Here is a 20,553-nt window from a genome sequence, read left to right on the forward strand (position 1 = left end):
CTCTTTCTAGTATAAGCCGATTGGAGCTAAGAATTAGTCATTTCACGCCGCTGCGGACCTAAATGATTATAAGATTGCTGGCTTTCGCAAGTGTTCGTGTAGTAAAGTAGAAATTATGTAATAAAGTTTATTTTGTGAAAGAACTTGTGTTGTTTTCTTTCTCGAACCTGCCACTATTATATTATGTTTATTTTTTTCCATCTTCATTCCGAATCGTGTCAAGGGCCTGAGTCGACCTAATTAATCATTTTATTGTTTGCAAATTTATTTAATGAATTTGTAACTTTTTCCCCGAATCTCTAGCAATATAATTACGAATTTTCCAAGATGTTGGTGTTGATGGCTTATAGGATGATGGTAGTAGAGGTTTTAAAGTCTCTTTAAGAATGTTGAAGATGGTTTATTGAAATTATTATTATTTTACATAAAATTAGACATTATTGCATCGATCAGGTATCGAACAAAGGACGGGAATCCAGCGATTCAATAAATAAATTAATGGGTGATTTATTTAATAAATTTTGGAATCTTTCCCGAATTCCTAGCTAAATAATTATGGATTTTCAGGATGGTGGCCAAATGACAAGATGGTGGGTGTCACAGTAATAATAAATGATTACTGCACTCTAGCGGGTAAGAATTAAACTAACATGGCGTGAGCGCACTCTCACAAGATGGCTGCCTCCAGCAGACGAAAACAAGATGGCGGCCGCCAGCAGACGAAAACAAGATGGCGGCCACCAGCAGACGAAAACAAGATGGTGGTTGATGTTTACATCGAATTTCAAAGTTCGAAAAAAAAAAATTCAAATCCAAGATGGCGTCCGTGACACAAAGTGCAACGGTGACGTCACGATTCAAAGTTGGTGGAAATTTCTAGAAATACAAAAAATGGTGGATGGATTAGCATGGATTGGCATACAGATTAGTATGGATTAGCATACAGATTAGCATAGATTAGCATACGGATTAGCATAGATTGGCATAGATTAGCATAGATTGGCATAGATTAGCGTAGATTGGCATAGATTGGCATAGATTAGCATAGATTAGCATAGATTAGCAAGGTCAAAGGTCAAGTCCTGATAGCGGCTTAACAGTGGCTTGCGTTAGGGATGATTCAGCCACTTTTAGGACTTTTCTATCCACTGGGATTTTTACGGAATAAAACGGGAAATTTTCCCTCGAAACGGGAATTTTTTCCCTCGAAACGGGAATTTTTCCCTCGAAAACGGGAAATTTTGAGTCATTTTGAGTCATTTTTGAGGAATTTTGAGGAATTTTGGGTCAAAAATGACGTCATCCAAGATGGCGGCCGGCTCCTGGCTCCTGCGCCTGTGCTTGAACCCCCCTTTTCCAACTACTTAAATACAATAGATTTTTTTTTCTAATGTGCTTTCAACACCATCCATCTTTCCTAGTCTCAAGCGAATACTGTCGCATGCGCCTCTGGTACCAACCCAGACGCGCACAAAGCTCCCGACCCCAGCATGCCGCTGACCAACTCTTCTTCCTGGACCATCCTTCTGGTCCTGCGCTGAACCTGCCTTGCAATCATTTAACCCCGCATGAGTGAGCCCACGGTTTTTTACCTGGGCCAAACTTAAAAGTCTAGAGTTTAAGATGGGGGAGTTAATATTGGCACCAACTGCTGCCATAGTTGGCCAATCCCCGAACACGCACACGAAGCATGTTTACCCTCTCTGTATGGCTGAAACCCAGGATGTTTAGACGTAAATGCTTCAGCCTGGCACTCACAGAGAGTCTTTCCTAACCCAGACAACCTCCCAAACAGTTCGGACTGCTTCTGTTCGCCCGTAGCTACCGTTCCCGAACACCAAACATCTATGACGGTCATTTTCAAAGTAAAGAACCTTTTTGATCAGATGAGCCACGCAGTACTCCCTCCCCCATCGCCGCATCATGGACCTGCCCATTCCTTCACGCCAGTCTGACGCTAAGAGCGAGCCGCAGCGGTACCTAGTTCACTGTTTGTTTATATTGTGATTTGAAAATGTGTGACCAACATCCCGCAAAGTGTGAGGTTCGTGGTGCAACACGCTTATTGTGCATGCGGAAAGAAAAAAATGGTCCGCTCTATCGACATTCACAGGCAGGTAACCGAGGTCGTTCTGCCACAACAACTATTTTCAACAGATATTCACTCATTGTAATACCACGAGTGTAAAATAACCCAATTCTTTGTAATTATCATCACGACCCATGATGCTGCACTAAGTGAATATCTGGTGAAAATATTAGAGGCAGAACAGCAAATTAAAGGGAAGTATCGAGTTATAATTTTAGAAATAGGTCTCTAAAAAAGTTAGTGATGAAACAAGAACGGATAAAAAAGGTGTGAAACCTAGTCTCAAGGTGAACATTTCCCGACAGAGGTTGGGTTTCCAAATCCAAACTTGAATGAACGCCAGCCCGTGAAAACATCTGTACGTGGTCTGAGCCGTGAAATACTGCGTGACAAGTTGTGCGTGAAGGATTGCCAGCAGTTAGCATCTCCGCGCGGGAATTGCCGAGCCCCGGTGATAACCGTCCATCAGTGTTTGGGGTGGTTGGGGGGGGGGGGGGGCGACAGAGCTGTTCGTCGTCGGCACGCTACACTGTAAAAAAAATATTTTTACTGCTTTCAGGGGTAGGCCTTGGATACCCGGTTGCCAGCGATATCACTTGTTAAACTACACGGCAGAGCTTTGTAAAAAAATTGCATTATGTTACAAAGCTCTCTGCACAAGTCGCAAGCGATGTCGTTGGCAACTGGGTTTCCATGGTTTATCCTTGTAAAAGTACAAACTACTTGACGTGACAACGTCTAATAAATCGATGAACGCCGGCTGCACGCACGAAAAAGTGTCCCGTTACGCTGTGTCCCGTTACGCCCATTGTACGCTTGCGCCGCATCTATCTGTTCCACTAGATTGGAACAACCATCGATTTGACTTTTTCGAGGCACATTAAACTTGAAACACTCCCATTCGTTTCCTACTTTTCCTATCATCGTCCTATCCTTAACAGAATAACACAGATTGGAAGAAGTAAAATAGCAAACACGTATAAAAGTTATAGTTAAAATAATCTCTTCGTTAAAGTAATAAACATATTTGAATTAACGAGTGCAAATAAAAGTAAATTTATCAATTAAATTGTAGATATCATTTCACTCCTTTTTATCCATACAAAATAGTGATAATTCAATAAAAATGATTCAATTTTATTCATACAATTATGCAATAATTTCATCAATGTTTTGTTATGACGTTGTCACGTTAAACTATCGTCCGTAAACAGACTTTACAGACAACCAATTTTTTTTACAGTGTAGTTGGTGGACAGCGGTGGGCGAGCCGCGAGGTGGTCGCCCCGGACCTCGAGGCCTGGCCACGCGCTTCAGAGCGGGGGTCAAGTTCCGCATCGCGCAGCCAGGCTCAGCCCTTGAAGACCTGCGCTCATTGATCCCGCGGTACTGCCGCTCATTGATCCCGCGGTACTGCCGCTCATTGATCCCGCGGTACTGCCGCTCATTGATCCCGCGGTACTGCCGCTCATTGATCCCGCGGTACTGCCGCTCATTGATCCCGCGGTACTGCCGCTCATTGATCCCGCGGTACTGCCGCTCATTGATCCCGCGGTACTGCCGCTCATTGATCCCGCGGTACTGCCGCTCATTGATCCCGCGGTACTGCCGCTCATTGATCCCGCGGTACTGCCGCTCATTGATCCCGCGGTACTGCCGCTCATTGATCCCGCGGTACTGCCGCTCATTGATCCCGCGGTACTGCCGCTCATTGATCCCGCGGTACTGCCGCTCATTGATCCCGCGGTACTGCCGCTCATTGATCCCGCGGTACTGCCGCTCATTGATCCCGCGGTACTGCCGCTCATTGATCCCGCGGTACTGCCGCTCATTGATCCCGCGGTACTGCCGCTCATTGATCCCGCGGTACTGCCGCTCATTGATCCCGCGGTACTGCCGCTCATTGATCCCGCGGTACTGCCGCTCATTGATCCCGCGGTACTGCCGCTCATTGATCCCGCGGTACTGCCGCTCTGGCCCTCCTGGAGTGACACCCGACGTGCCAGCTCGCGACCAACTAACGTAATTAAATTAATACAATCGTTTTTTTTTTTTCTAACACGCGTTCAACACCATCTACTTTCCTAGTCTCAAGCGAATACTGTCGCATGCGCCACTGGTACCAACCCAGACGCGCACAAGCACCGGACCCCGCAGCATCGACGTTAGTAGGGTCGAAAGATCCTGACCAAACAACGACTAGATTATAACAACGCAAAACAAATCATGCCAAGGAATTGTGAAACAGGCCTATTCAGCTTACGATTACAGTTGATTGTTACATCAAAAGTTTTGTTATGTCCAGGATCTTTGGACGTACTAGATTAAAACAGCAAGCGTCATGTACCACAGAATCAATACATACAGGATCATGCCATAAGGATCAAGTGGTAAACTTGGATACGCGATACGAAACAATTACTCACGCGATCTGAAAACTCCTCAAGATGTACGAGCGTTGCCTGTTCACGAAAAGCATTTAAGAATTCGCCAAGGGAGGATGAATTATTTTGTTCCCGTATTTCGTTTTATTTTTATGTACTTTTAGAAGCGTGAAAAAGGCTAAAAGAAAATAATAATACGAGAAAAAAAGTGTTTTAATAATATAAATAGGTATGCAAATCCCGGTAAAGATTCTTGAAAGCACTCAAGGAACTTAAATTACACCTTTATCTTCATTTCTCGGTCATTTTATGTTCTGGTTACCGCTCAATTCTCGCTGTTTCCTTATGCACGACGAGAAGACTGCGCGCCAGTTCACAGCCTTGCGCTTAGAGGCGACACTGCGCTAGAAGCACCAGCGAGTGTAGTGCTTATCATCCCGCCTCACTGACATAAATACACCCGCCTATCGGTCACACGCCGAGTATGTTATCTTGTCGTCACTACTACTTGAAGGCTTTTTCCCTGTACATTTATCCCCATGGCGCAAGTGCCTATTGCATTTTATTCATATTCCGTCTCAAAATTTAACTACGAATATTGACTAAAGATTATCTTACAGCGGCAAAATGTCACGCGATGTTTCATAATTATAATCACTTTCGTCACTTTTTACAACTTGAAAATGATGGTACCGGTACGTAAAAATCTGTGGAGAAAATTGTGACTAAACTTCAAACGCATGTGAGCTATTGGAATACATTTCCAGGAAAAGCCCCCAATAATAATAATAATAATAATAATAATAATAATAATAATAAACTAACCAACTCGGGGATCTCTAGGTGACGCGAGGTGATGCGTCTCGTTTTCGGCCTAATTTCATACTTACGTTAAATACTGTTAAACTTGAATGGTTTAACAAAATGGAAATAATATATATTGAATTCTTGTTTGTATACGCATGCACTAGCGGTCGAATGGGGTGACGAGAATAAAAAAGGGGGGGAGGGGGTGAGATAGGTACGTAACGTAGCATGCTATATGCAAGTTGTGACGGCCGGAAGAGGAGACGGCAGTGATGCTACGGAATTCTCCCTAAAGTTGCTTGTGTTGTACACTTCTAGGTTTTTTTGACGTGATAACGTCTTATAAATCGATGAACGCCGGCTGCACGCACGAAAAAGCGTGACTCATCGCCCCGTTCCGCCTGAGCCGAGCGTGCAAGAACCGGCCAACCACCGTGCTACGAAAATCTTCTATTATATCAAACATGTTAAGGCGGGCTTTTTAACTAATTGTTCGTGATTATATTTAAACAAATTATTTAAATTAAATTTGCGAAAACTGTAAATAATATTTGAAAATTAAATGTATGGAATTTTTCATCAATGTTTTCTTATGACGTTATGACGTAAAATTATCGTACGTAAACCGACTTTACAGACAACCCCCCTTTTTTTATTATTATTTGAGATCATACTTGTATCCTTACTAGTCTCAATTATTATCTTATGTTCAACAAGAAAAATACTATTAATTTATCTTTATCTATACCTAATAAGCAAGAAGTTTCACTTCTGCTGCGCATGGACTCCATGCACACACTTTTTTTTACTTTTCTTTTGGGCCGTAGAAATAACGAGAACGAAATAGATTTCAAATTGTGGATGGATGGATGGATTTCAAATGGTTTTAAAAGTTTAAAAGCAATTTTTCTTGCTACTTCAAGATATAGTTTGAATTTATTTCAGAAGAAAAAAATAACTAGCTATTCATATTAAGTATGTAGGTGTTAGGTCAGTTAAGTAACATAAAACAACTTTTTCTGAAATAAATTCCAAATATATTACTAAGTAAACTGAAATTTTTTTTAGTCGTGATAGTCATTTAATTCTTCTTATTTGCACTCCCCGAAAAAAAAAAAAACCTTAAATATAACTTTGGCAACTAACTATGCGACATGTATTATGCTGTGTATAGATTTATCTAACTTGGTGAAAGTTAAGCCCCTCAAAGAGTGTACTAGTTTAACGGTGTTAAAACGTACGCGCCCGCGGTAATCGGTCTCCAACACTTGCGTGTTCTCGGCCCGGTGTACCTGGTTGTACCTTTCCGATCACCAACGACGTTGTTTTGTTGGTTCTTTCACCTTTCTTCGTCACGTCATCTCCGTCACAGGACAGGGCCAACCGTGGAAGGGGGGGGGGGGGGGGGAAAGTAACCCCTCTCATTCTCTAATAATTTTTTTTATTTACGGATAAATTCCAGGCATTGAACTGTCATTACATACAGACTTATAAGTTACATTTTTTTATGTTCGAAATTATTGTCACGCGACTTTTTAAACACATTATATTACACTTGGTGAATACCAGTTGAAAATATTAGTGACACAACAACCAAGGGAAGTATTGTGTTAACAATTCTGTAATAACCCTTAAATATTAATAAAAAAACATGAAAACGTAATCATGGGCGTGGCATGTACGACCAAGTCTTGAGGGCCCTACAGACTATCGTACGGTGTCGACCCTACAGTCGACCCTGACCAGATCAGGTATTGCATCCAGATGATCCGACGTGCGCCTGATGTGGTCAGTTGACTACGGTCCCTGAATGAGAACACATCTACCATGGCACCCGTTTTATCCAAGCACCGAAAGGTTGGGATTGTGCTTGCAGCCACATTGACTATTCCGAGGAAGAAAAGGAAAACGTGGGCAAATAAATGGTTAGTGAATCGAAACAAAACTTAGTCATATTTTGTTACTAAACGAACTCGATTCGGATGATCACAGGAATGTTCTGCGAATGGACTACGAAAGTTTCAGTAGATTGTTGGAGTTAGTGGGTCCATTTATAACGAAACTTCCCCGCTCCATCAGCACGGCTGCCATGTCCGCTCTCTACGTCGTTCAACGCATAGAGTAAGTAAAGGGAGAGGCGCCACTCCCATAGTAATGATCGTTTGCTTAAATTTGTAAACAAAACCCTTGCGATCATACCATTTCTTTGCAACTTGACAACGAAAAAATTACAGCCAGATACAACCTGAGAAAGGTTTAGCGTGTGATAGTTGGCACCGTTGTAGTCGTCATATTTTATATTTTTTCGATAAAGGCTACTGATATTGTAAAATTGCTTTATGTTAGTTCTTATAATGGGACGTTAAACTATTTCCGCAATAGAAAAAAAAAGTTCTGATTTAGAGTAGATTCAAACTCTCAATCGTCAGTTTCGAGCCATGACGCCTTTACCCACAAGACCACCAATCCATCTTGAATTAGATTTATCAAGTGTATGTACTTATATATTATTTTTCTGCACTAGTAGAGTCCAAATTAATTATACAGCCAGATTGAAACTGATGATCGTTTGGTAATGAATTTTATTTCTGTTTATTATATTTATTTTCCATTCCATTTTTATTTATTGTTTAATTTTCAACTTCAAAAACTACAGTAGCAGCCCTAGCAGGTAATATGGAGAACGACAGGCCAACGTGCTCTAATTTTCGTTTTCGGCAATATGCCACGCAGCATCTAGTTTTCAGTGACATTTAAAAAATATATACTTTTACTTTCAAATCCCATTATTACCACGAGACAATACAAAGATGGCCGTATGTAATTATAATAACTGGATATGTAGGTAATAAACTAAAGAGATCAAAACTTGTAATTTTTTTTCCGATGTTGGTGAAACATGGTATGATCTCATTTTTAAGGATTCAGTTTGTCCTATCTACTGTCACCCCCCTGGTTCAACGCGTGACTGACCAGCCCAACCGCCTGATAAGGCTACAGACACTCTGATATGGTCATGCGGTCAGGCGGTCAGATGGCGCGGCCACCTGACTTCACCCGACAGGATTTCCGTCAGACGACACAGCTGCACACTACCGGATATTACGCCTGATCTGACAAATTCCACCTGACCGTCTGACCAAATCCGTTCGTCTGTAGGGCCCTTTAAGGAAATGAAAGGTGATATGATTTCAACAGTTTTTAGACCGTTTTTTTTTTATCGTTTATACTAAAAATCATCTATTGTGAATGAAACGATAACACACAAAGAGATTTTGAAGGACCGTAACTTAGTGTCTATTTAAATTATTATTAGAGTTGTGATTCCCAAAAATGAGTTCAACACCACACAGCAAACACCAAAGACTTCACAAGAGAACTGTTTGAAGCAGTCAGTCACTGGTAACTTCAGCAATTCCATTAAGCAATATATATTTTTTTAACGAAGCCAAATTTAGAAAAAAAAATAATTACACTAAAAAAAACATGTACGAGAGCTATTCAGGACTCGCTAATGATGTGCAAACATCTAACCTCGATAACGAGCAAATTCAGTCGTTCTCATGTTACAAATAAACTTAACACGAAACTCGGACACGAAATTTAACGAAGAATTCTTTTAAAGTACGCCGAGGCATGATAAACACATACGCAAATTACGTTTTCACTACATTTCCGGTCGCGAAACGCACGTAGTTTCTGCATCTGCCGTTAGAATTCTCTGCCAGAGCAGTTACGTCGACTATGGAATCATTCGTTTGCAGAAACGTAATGAAACGGCTCCTATAGAAGTTATAAAAAAAACACTAAACGCTGGCTTTGGAACTGATTTGTAACAAGGATTTTATTAAAATTCTTATATTGTTAAAATTCATTCTAAAGTGAAATTTATAAAGATTCTCTGTGGCTTTGTGAACTTTTGTTCGCGCCATTGACCACAGATGGCAGCACCGTGATTACAAGTTTTCGTTCCGTGCGACTTTCGTTCCGTTCACGAAATTACTCCTACAAGATGCCGTACAGGATAGCCTACCGAGAGATAATATGTTACACACGAAAAATAAATTTGTTACTGCTTAAAAACTGTTGAAACGACGTGAGACGTGAGACGTGAGACGTCTCCCGCGTCAGCAGTTGCGAGCCTGGCACGATCATTGTCCGCGGGCGACGAGAACAATGCGCCGCGCGGGACGGAGCCCTCGGCGGCCGGCAACCGCCCCTGCCCGTGGGAAGCCTTCATTTCACAGACGAGAGAGCCACACACGAAGTTACCCCAAGTTCATGCTCGCTTTTTTCCCCCCCGTTCTATCTCATTGTATAAACTGGCGTGGCATTAAATTTTGCGGTCGATTAGAATAGGTTAGCTACATTATAAATACTTTAAAACATTGTGGATGGTTGGTTATATTAGGTAAGTATAGTTACATTAAAAATACTGTAAAATCATTTTATGGTTGCTTAGCAAATAACTTTTTAATATGTAGCTATCCAGGGCTAGGAAACCGTTTACATGATTTCACAGTATCTTTAATGTAGCTTTCCTAACCAAATCAACAGTCCACAATGTTTTAAAGTGTTTATAATGTAGCTAACCTAACCTAATTGACCATTAGTTATCATGAGTTACAATGAACAAAAAAAAAACCGAAGATGCACGATCGGGCGTTTGGTTCTCTCGTCTGTGGAAAGAAGGCTTCCCCCTGCCCGCTGCTGGCGGGGGCTGGCCGCTCACGTGACCCGTGACGTCAGGCGCCGATGGTACAGCCGCGCCTTTGAATATACATATTGTATAGAAGTCGCCAGCCCAGGTTAAAATTTCTAATACGGTTTTGAGGTAGTTGGTTAATTCACCGCCGCAATCGCCACCATCTCTAGGGCATCGACTTGTGGTGGTCCCTGGCGGATAAGTGTCGAACTCTTCAAACACCCCTTCCCCCTCTCGTTGAACGAACTTGAGCTGCAGTGAATTATGGGTAGGGGTGCGGGGAATGGCAGCGGGCGACAGTGCTGCGCTCTAACGTGTAAATAACAACTAAGACGATACAGGGCGTTACGGCAGCGCACTGCAGCGGTGAAGTTCCCAAGCTGATCATCATAAGCTTCTGAAAAACGTAGAGTAAATCCTATCCACTCGCGACTTCTATACAGTATATATATTCAAAGGCCGCGCGGAGCGGGACCTGTCCGGACCAGCTTCAAGACATCAGCGTCTGTCGCCACTAACGATATTCGCCGATAACAAGCTCGATGAGTACAAAGTACAGCGCGGAAGTAACAATTAAAAAAAAAAAAAAAAAATTCATCTGTAGGTTTTTTATAATTTCGTCTTGGGCAGAAACTATAAACGACGTCCCCGAAATAGAATTTCAAAATTATAAAATTCTGTAGGCATGAAAATAACATATTTAGTCCAAATAAACATTAAACCAGAGTATTATTTATGCTTTCCTTTGATATTTATGTTTAAAGTAAATACTTAAATTCCGTGTGTTAAAACTTTACTTTCATCAAACGTTGTGTGAAATAACTAAACGTTCAGCAACTGAGAACCATAAATTTGTAAATACGTAAAGGGCAGCTCCGCCCACCCTTGGGTTGCCGATGGCGACTTCTCGGCCCTCGAGGTGCCGGCCACAATGCGGGGCGAAACGGCTGTGAAATCCGCCTTCGTCGTGACTCAGGATCAAAAAAAAAAAAAAATTCTTTGCAGTCAAGTGATGACCAACCAGCAGCTCGCTTGACGCATATCTCAAATAAGAAACAAATTACCATCGCGGATTAGCTGTCTTTTTTTTTTCTTTTTTAATTTATTAGGAAACACTGTTCAGAAGCCAAAGTATTCTCAAAGAAATACTGAGAATTATTAATTAAAATTTTGTGATCTATATTTGGCTTCATGATAATTGCTATTGGATTTTAAGTTTTTTAAATTTATTATGTTAATACAATTTTTAAGATAATTTTTTCTTTCTTTATCACGTGCCACACATTGTATTCGATTTTTTCAACAGAATAATACATTAAAGTTTTTTTTTGTAAGAAATCTAATGTTATTTCATTTGTGCCCGGCCTTCTCGCCGCCAGAAAGAGTTCCGTCGCAGATGACGGATCCAGCGGTAAGTAAGGTGCGCGCTGTTTGGAAACATCCCGCCGGGACCCCGGCCCGCGGGTCCACGAACCCGGCCGGAGGCGGAGAAGAGCGCTCCTGTGATTGGCTGCTTCGTTAACGCGCGCGGGCTAACAGTGAAGCACACGGCCGCACTCGTGATCCGCCCGCCCGCTCAGTTGGCGAGGCGTCGCTAAACACTCCTCGCTCGAGGTCAGGGCTCGCGTCATCAGACCAGCTCCGCCGAAACCAATCCTTATTGCAGAGGTTACAAGCGTTCCCGCCTGCCTGGCAGTGGCGGATCCAAGGGGGGGGGGGGGGGGGGCACCAGGGGCAAGTGCACCCCCCCCCCGAAAAACCAGTTGTCTGCTACATTAATATTGCCGACAAAAATGATTGTTTCTGAAACCAATGATATATTTTAAAATAATTAACGAATTTCTTGTAGAATCATAAAATCTGGTGGTTGGATGTCATGTGTAGTGTGAGTAGATTAAATACATATTTTGTAATTTTAAGACATTTTTCTCTGGCTATCCTGAAATCCTAGAGTGCCCCCCCCCCCCCCCCCTCCGAGGTGAACCTTGGATCCGCCACTGCTACCTGGGAACACATACTTCAGAAAAATAACCCCCACACGATTTAAAAACATCAAGATATCCGAGTGGTGTCTGTTTACTAACCGAAATTTATAATACGCTGACGGTGGATGAGAAGTTCTGATTCCGTATTCCATTTACAGACGCGTTTTTTTTTTCATAATCATTTTTAGGCATGAAACTCCCGTTACAGATTTATGAAACTTTTGGCACTTGCATTATTATACCTTTATCTTCATTTCTCCGCCATATAGTGTTATGGTCACAACTCAAACTTCATAGAGAAACTGAGCGTCAGTCCACAGCCACAGCTAAGAGGCGATACCGCGCTAGAAGCACCAGCGAGCGTCGCACTTATCATCCCGCCTCACCAACACAAATACACCCCTGACAAGTCGAGCCCCTTAGCCACTGTTACACTGCACGCGTTGGCTTCATCTTCTAGCCTGCTAATTATCTCGCTGTGAACAAGCTCGCTCGATGTGATTACACTGACTCGCTAATTCACCGCTTACTTTGCTCCAGCGAGTAAATTGGAGTACTGGCTTATTTAATTAACTACATACTTGTTATTGCTGTGTTTCGAAGCTATTTAAATAATAAATAATACAGTTCCTAACTCACTTAATTTAAATAAACTTAGACACAAACAAAACCAACGAGTAAACGAGTTTTGCTTCCTGTGTAACAGAAAATGGCTGAGACAGTCGCCAAGTGCCGAAAGGCGCACGAGGCTTTCGGAATATTAACACGTGTATCATTGTTGTAGTAGGCCGTAGAGACAACTTATTAACGTTTAAAAAACTATGCCTAAACTCTAGGTTTATTATTTATGTAAGTCATTTACTTTTTATGTTAACTTAATTTGTTTTGTGAAGTGACACTGGCTGACTGTCCATGGATAGCCGCATTAGTTCATCACATTGTATTTGTTTTTTGTATGTTATTTCTAATTGTTTTCTGTACGTGTTCCTTTAGGTATCTGCATTGCGTAAACCTGTTTATGTCCTATGTATGTATGTGTGGTTGGCACCAAAATAAATAACCGTATTTACAAAAAAAAATGGAGCTAGTTTTTCAGTATTCGCCAGAGATGTGTAACATCTAACCTCGGTAACGAGCGAATTCATGTGTTCTCATGTTGCAAATAAACTTATAATACGAAACTATGACATGAAATTTAACGGAATTCTTTAAAATAATGCCGAGCGTGATAATATATATGCAAATTGTGTTTTCAACTACATTTCTTGACGCGAATTACATGTAGTTTACGCACCCGCCGCTATAATTCGCTGCCGGAACAGTACGTCGAGTATAGAATTCGATTTGCAGAGATAATTGTTAAACTATATAACGAAACTGCTCCGATTAAAGCCGAAAAAAGACTGGAATAAATACTCAACCCCGGCTTTGGACCTGATTTTCGACAAGAAATTGTATAAAAAAAAAATACTGCCCATGTTGTTTAAAATTCATTTAACATTTAGTACGATACACATGAAATTTAAAATTCGATATTTCCTTTATGATTTGTGATAATTGGCGGCTGCGCGTTCGAAACCCACTAACCGCTGATAAAGCTAGACACCCTCGCTGTCTCTGCTCGGTTACTGCCGAGGAAGGCGCTCGTCAGCAGGCATGGCGACGCGCACGTGTCGGCTGTCACGTTCCTTGCCCCTTCCTCCCTCCACCGCACCCCCTCTCCACCTCTCCCAGAACAAGCCGCCGCCTGTACCACACCCTCCCCTGCTCAGCCCGGCAGGCGGCGAGACAAGCAGGCGTGCGTATCTTCCTTGCTTTGTGGGCGTGTGTCGAGAATGAAACACTGTAGTCACACGTCGCCATTCTCTAACATGCATTCACACCTGGAGACGTAAACACGGGGAGTGGGGGGTATGCCCCTGTCCTCCTTACCCTTAAAATCCATAACAAATGTTCATTCCCACCAACAGAAAGGAACGAATTTGAAAGCAAACAGTGGGTCAAGTGGTTCTATCCCCCCCTCCTCCCCCCCCCCCCCCAAAAGAAAAGGAAATTCTGTGAATGCTTTTGTTCACGCCTACAAATACACACACACGCATACAAGTATACACCTACAATATACAATGTAGTGCTTGTTGTAAATGTCTAATAAATTTAGCTGTATGAGAAAAAAATTCAATATAATTAACCATTAGGCAGTGTTAAACGATAAAAATGATGATGTATTGAAAATTTTTTTGTCATGTCGATGCCCGAGTTTTAGTTAAGTGTGTGGTGCAGGTTCAGGTCGGTTCTGGAAACAAGACCCACTAGTATAAAAGAGCTACGCTGGCCTTCGCGGGAGTTCCGAGCGAGTTGCGAGCGAGTCCCGTGACAGTTCCGGAGTTCCGAGAGTTCCGAGAGTTCCGAGAGTTCCGAGAGTTCGGCGAGCGAAGGAAGTGCGACATCGGCGAAGAGGGTGACAGACAACCCCCCCCCCCCCCCCCCGGAGTGGCTTAACGCGGAGTGACGGGAACGTGAGTGCGACTGAGTGGCACGAGGCTGTATGTATGTGAGGAAAGTCGCGGGGTAAGGGGGCGAAGGACTGCTGAGCCTAGCTCCAGTAAGGAGTGTGAACTGTGGAACTTGACAAGACATTGAGTTACTTGAGAATAAACATTTTTTTAAGTGCGAGTGATTGGTGATCAGACATTATTAAGTACAATTGTTTATTAGTATCTAATGTAAATATTAGTAATTAATATAACTGTAATAAAACTTAATTGGGCTATCCCCTACAAACCCAGGTCTCCCCACAATAGGATGTAACAGTATAGATAATGTACGTAAGCTATTCACATTAAACACGCATGAGGTACTGGTATTTTATAACCTCTTAACGTTGTTTTTTTTTTTTTTTAATGAAATGCAAACTAAAACTAAAGTAACAGAAAAGGATTAGAATTTATTCCGAAATTTGTAGGGAAACATTACTTTCATTAAAATTATGTTGTTTTTTTTTTTCTCTTCGTAACACTTGACATGAATCCGCTTCGTTTTCTTATACTGAAATTATTTAAAATCCAGAACCGCTTTCGTCAGGGCAGACTGCACAGCCATTGCGTGACGGGCTACCTTGTAATCGCAGGCACGTAGAGGGGCACCTTTAAGCAGTGACCTCGATCCGCGACCGACGATATCGCAAAGGGGCGCGGCGCCGCAAATAGAACCACCAGGCTGGGCGTGTAAACTACGCAACAAGTTCATTAACGAAGTTTTAAAATACACGCTTATAAACTACGCAACACACCAAAACGCAGCGCCAGCATCGGCCAACTTTCAAATACTTGCGTTTCGGCTTGCGTGCCCCACCTTCCATGTTTGAAGTGAAGTGTTTTCGAAAATGTTTGAAGAAACGAACTGTATGTGCACAGAAGGCCACGACGTTGTTTTGGTGTGAAACACCTTAGCTCTCGGTATACGGCATTTGGTTCCCATGAAACAGAAATGTGAAACCGCGGTGCTGCCATCTGTGGCGGATGGCGCGAAGCGAAGTTCACAAAAACAAAAGGAAACGTGGTTAGTTTAGTTTAGTTTAGTTTAGGTTAGGTTAGGTTAGGTTAGGTTAGGTTAGGTTAGGTTAGGTTAGGTTAGGTTAGGTCACTTTACAAACTAACCACTGTCAGAAAAATCCTGAAGGGCTGCCCATCCAAGGGGCAACAATTCAGACAACCTTTCAAAAACACTACTGTCAGAAAAATCCTGACGGGCTGCCCTTCCAAGGGGCAAGTTTTCAGGATTATTTAAACACTTAAAGAAACATGTTTTCAGAAATTGGATTGGCTGCCCTACCAGTCGTTGTACAAACAAACCATTGCCAGAAAAATTCTGAAGGGCTGCCCTTCCAAGGGGCAGCATTTCAGTCGCCCCTTTTTTTCTGAGTAGCTGAACTTCCACGAAATGAAAATATATATATATATCATAATTTTTGCATAATTATCTGGCAAAGTTGCATTTTTAACGTTTTTTTTTTACAGTATAGATAAGGAGAATGAAATGAAATATATAATTTGAACTTTTTTAGGTTTGAATTAAATTTTACTGGCTGCTATGTAAAATGGTTTAATTTATTTCAGAAAAATAATTAATTTTGCCTGGCCTTTTAAAATCAGAATTTTTAAGATTTATAAATGATAAATAAAATAAAATTTATCAGTTTAACCATGTTAAATGTAAAAAATAAAATAATGACTTGGAACGGGACATACATCCATAAGTGGTAGTTTCACCACCACCGAACACTAACGAACGCAGCTTAGAAATTTTTTTTTTTTCAGTAACCGCAAGGATGGAGGAAAGAGGTGAAAAGGAGGAGGGGGGGGGGTACTGGAGGGTCTTGGTGGTACGGATTAGCTCCCATAATGTGAAGAGTTAGACATCCTAACGAATAATAGCCTATTTAAACGCATTCCTGACATATCAGACGTTAAATTAAGCCATTGTGGCACCGGGGGCTTTCAAAATATACGTGATAGCATTTAAGGCTAAGGTTAAACGGTATTTTACAGGTTCATTAAAATTACCAAAATTATCAGAACTCGTAGCTGGGTGGAAACCCTCAAAATTAAGCTAAGTCTAGAGGCGGTGGTAATCGCCTCACAGTAACACTAATAACATGTAACATTTTTTATTTTAAGTTAAACCAACTTCAAAGGTCAGGCACGGCCTGAAATGATTTATATTTTGTTAGTATTACGGGTTTTTTTGTTTTGTTTCCTGGGAGATAATTTTGTTTTGCCGTTGAGTACCGCTCCTGGCACCGAATGTTAGGACTTACCTTTGAAACGAACAGGTGGTTCCGCGCTGTCTCCATGCTGCCGTTAACCGCACTGACACGAGTTGTTGATGCACTTGGAAGTCATTCGTTTCCTTATCGTGTCTCTCACTTCCCCTCCGCCGCCGACGCGAGCGACGAAAGGCGACTTCTCCGAAGTCAACTCAAGGTGTGCAGTAACTACTATACACTATACCCAGCGTCAAGCTGAGAACAGGTGGACGGTTCTGAATCGAAACAACCAGAATTCAAAAAGTGTAAGTAGGTAGTTTTAGAGTTATTGACATTTTTTTTTCAACTTTTTTAAATCCCCACCCCGCGCCAAATTATTAGGTATACCTACTGTGACTAAATGTTTTTGCTGCGCAATCATAAATAACCTCGCTTTTGATAATAGTTCAAAATAAAATCAAACATGCAGGGAAAAAAATATTTTGAAGACTTATGCGACAAAAAGTTTTAAACGGGTATAATTCACTATTCATACTGTAAAAATAGTAGTTTACTAAATTAGAAAGTTTTTGAAAAGATAGCTAAATTAAACAAATTACTTATTAAGTTAGAAAATTAATTTTTCAAGCTGTAATAGTCCAAATATCCTAATTAAAAACTGTTCCCGCATTAGTCGCGCAGAGAGATTTCCCCCCGAAAGCATCTCACGTTTGATTTTATTTTGAATTGATATCAATAGTAAGGTTATTTATGATTGCGCAGCAAAAAATTTAACCACAGTATATAATAAAATTTAGCAAAGTGGGGATATAAAAACTTTTGAAAAAAATCCTGGAACTCGAAAACTACGGATACTTTATGATTTTTTTTTTAAATTCAGAATATTAATTAATTGGCCCATGAACCGTTGTCAAAATTTAATAACTGCAATCTCTTCAAGAGTTTTGAGAGAAGGTAGATGGATGGCAATGAAGCTATGCTACATTTTCTTCAACGCCCCACGTCAAGTAGATTTCGAAGAAAGACTTTCTATTATTGCAGCAGTCATCATGGTTTGATTTCTGGAAAATGTCTACCTTCTTTATCTTTTTACTATTGTAATTTTGCACAAATGACTTCCGAACTAATACATAAATATGGTGATGGAAAATCTCGGTTGAGTTTAGTGATGGGCAAAATCAGCCCAATGAGGTAAAAATAAGGAAGTTTTTTGAAAAACTGACAACTGACAAAAAAATGTATCCGTTTCAAAGAATTATTCCACCTAAAGGCATAATGAAATAGGTATTGAAAGGTTTTATTTTTGAATGTAAAAATAGACACTGTAAATATTATTTTTAGGAACCAGGAAAATTTCATTTTATTTATTTATTCTTTCGCCGGGAATCTCGTTCGAGTAAATTATCATATATTAAAAATGCAGCGATATTGGCCGCTACTATGTAAAATCTTTGTAGTCGTGATCTTAGTAACGTATCACATCGGTTGGACAACTCCCGAACCAGACTCTTGGCTAAGCCGCTGCCGGGGCTTTCCCGTCGGGAGCGTTAGTCTACTGTCCCAACGGGGAACTCCCATCCAGCCAGACAGTCAAGAGAAGGGAAGGGGGGGGGGGGGGGGGTCAACTGACGACACGAGGAAAACGTTTATCAGTCCGCCTCCAGCCATCTTTAGGACAGAGGGTCCCAGTATTCGCGTCATTCCCCGGCCAGCGGCCGCAATGACGTCAGCTGTCGTTTCGATGAAGCTGACGAGCGCTGACGCGAACTAGGGGTCGCACTAGGGCGCTGCCCGTCTTCTAGTCTCACACCAGGCTGCGAGGCTAGGAGAGGGGCAGCAACCTGGTGTGAGGCAAGAAGGCGGGCAGCAACCTGGTGTGAGGCAAGAAGGCGGGCAGCAACCTGGTGTGAGGCAAGAAGGCGGGCAGCAGCCTGGTGTGAGGCTAGAAGACGGGCAGTGCCCTAGTGCGAGGCTTTTAGAGTGGCAGCACCCTGTTACGAGGCCAGGAGGAGGAGGGCAGCACTCTGGTTCGAAGCTGAGTAAGAACCTCTGAGAACAGTGAACTTGTTGGATATGTGCAGATATAGTGCATCGCAGGTACAGTGATAATCAGTTGTTAGCACACCATGCAATTAATGTGGTCTCTAAAACACTTTTTATATCTGCAAAGTAGGACTGTACCGCTAGAACTGGTTTTCTGCGTGGCCTCCCAATTGCCATGGGGAAATGGGAACGCTATTTCATCGCGACTAGGAAGGTGTTTGGGGAGGATTTACAACGAGAGGCTGATGCAACTCATCCCAGCATCATTGCCACACACTCCTCCTTAACCCATTCAGCTAACCTGTGGTCAACTCAGAGGAGAACCCCGTCCTTAAAGAGTACCGCAAAGGTGCCTATTCAAGTCCGTCACATCTCAGGAAACCCGGAAAGCCAGTGATCCAACTTCCATCAGCTGACCAAAACTCGTACCGGACTATCGACGGTTCGTCGGTCAGCAGAGACCGTCTTCCGGCAGCTGCGCGCGCGTCAGCGGGTCCCTCACCCTTGACCTCGCCGCTGTCATCGGCGGTGCCCCTGGTCGCGGGCTGTCCCTACCACGCGGGGCGGCGATGTATGACCCCTGATGGCGATCAGCTGGTCAGCGGAAACGTTCCAACTGCATGCTCGGCGGGGCAACAGATAATAAATTGTTATTGCAGGGTCTTGGGCCAAACTCCGCTATTGCTCAATACCACTCAGATCACAACATTGAATCTTCTTCGACTTAATTATTGAACTGTTCTAATGTGTCAGCATGTCTCTCCAGACGTCGACTAAGAAAAATAATAAACCCATTTTTTTTGTATTTTCTCAAGAACAAATGAAACTACTGATTTTTTTTTTTTATATTTTGTGGATTTAATAATTACTTAATCCAAGTAAGCAGAATAAAGAGACGATGGCCAACTAACATACTCTGCTCTTACTAACTTCTTACAGACACGGAAACCGTTATCTACCACGAAATGAAGTAAGGAAATACTGCAATGGATGGTTTATTATTACTTCTGAAAATTCTGATAAAATCAGGACCTTATTAAAATGGCTATGGATCCCATAATCACTCAGTCTGTAGGCATTTCCTTTCTTAATAATGACTAGATTCATTGAATTTCCCGCTTGTAGACCAGTCTTGACAGAATAATTATAATTGAATTATGGCACTCTTCTTGTGAATTTAAGAACAAGGGAATAAATATGATAAGCCTACACCTGTGAAACGTTCTGTAACTTTAAACTGTTAAGATAAATTTTGATAAAAAAAAAGCGCGTGTGCGAGAGTCATAATTCACAGCCCCCATGAAAAGTCAAGTGCGATAAGGCCAGCCGCGAACAAGAGCGTGTGTAGATAATTGTGGTTAATGCCGTGGAATCCACCTAATCCCGGCACGCGAATACCGCGCCTCTTTTACAGCCTTTATCGCTCTGTGGGTTCGCAGCCCGCCGCTCGACCCAAGGTCACAGCCACGCGTGGGTGTACAATGGGGCGTCCACAATACATCTCAGGTCTGTGTCGTGGGGGAAGCCTTCTTTTCACAGACGAGAGAATCAAAACCCGAAGTTCCCCGAAGTTCATGCTTTTTTTTTTCCCAGTATCTTTTATGTAGCTATCCTAACCAAATCAACCGTCCACAATGTTTTAAGTATTTATAATGTAGCTAACCTAACCTAATTGACCATTAGTATCCTTTTATCAACACCGCCATATTTATTTACAATGAACAAAAAAAAACCGAAGATGCACGATCGGGCGTTTGGCTCTCTCGTCTGTGAAA

The 20,553-nt window shown here is 42.0% G+C and overlaps 1 protein-coding gene across 3 annotated transcripts in view; it reads right to left on the bottom strand.

Moving 5' to 3' along the window:
• The window catches only part of LOC134530369 (hexokinase type 2), a 165,035-nt gene that overhangs the window by 50,533 nt on the left and 93,949 nt on the right, over positions 1-20,553 (bottom strand). The window contains exon 1 of one of the 3 annotated variants that reach the window (XM_063365132.1): positions 16,787-17,005. The exons of the other annotated variants lie outside the window; for them this stretch is intronic. Within the exon in view, the coding sequence (XP_063221202.1) occupies positions 16,787-16,822 (36 nt within the window). The 5' untranslated portion in view covers positions 16,823-17,005. Of the gene's footprint in view, positions 1-16,786; positions 17,006-20,553 lie in introns of those variants that run through there. 3 annotated transcript variants of the gene reach the window in all.

This window comes from Bacillus rossius, chromosome 3 (assembly GCF_032445375.1).
Source record: "Bacillus rossius redtenbacheri isolate Brsri chromosome 3, Brsri_v3, whole genome shotgun sequence".
Classification (NCBI taxonomy): domain Eukaryota; kingdom Metazoa; phylum Arthropoda; class Insecta; order Phasmatodea; family Bacillidae; genus Bacillus; species Bacillus rossius.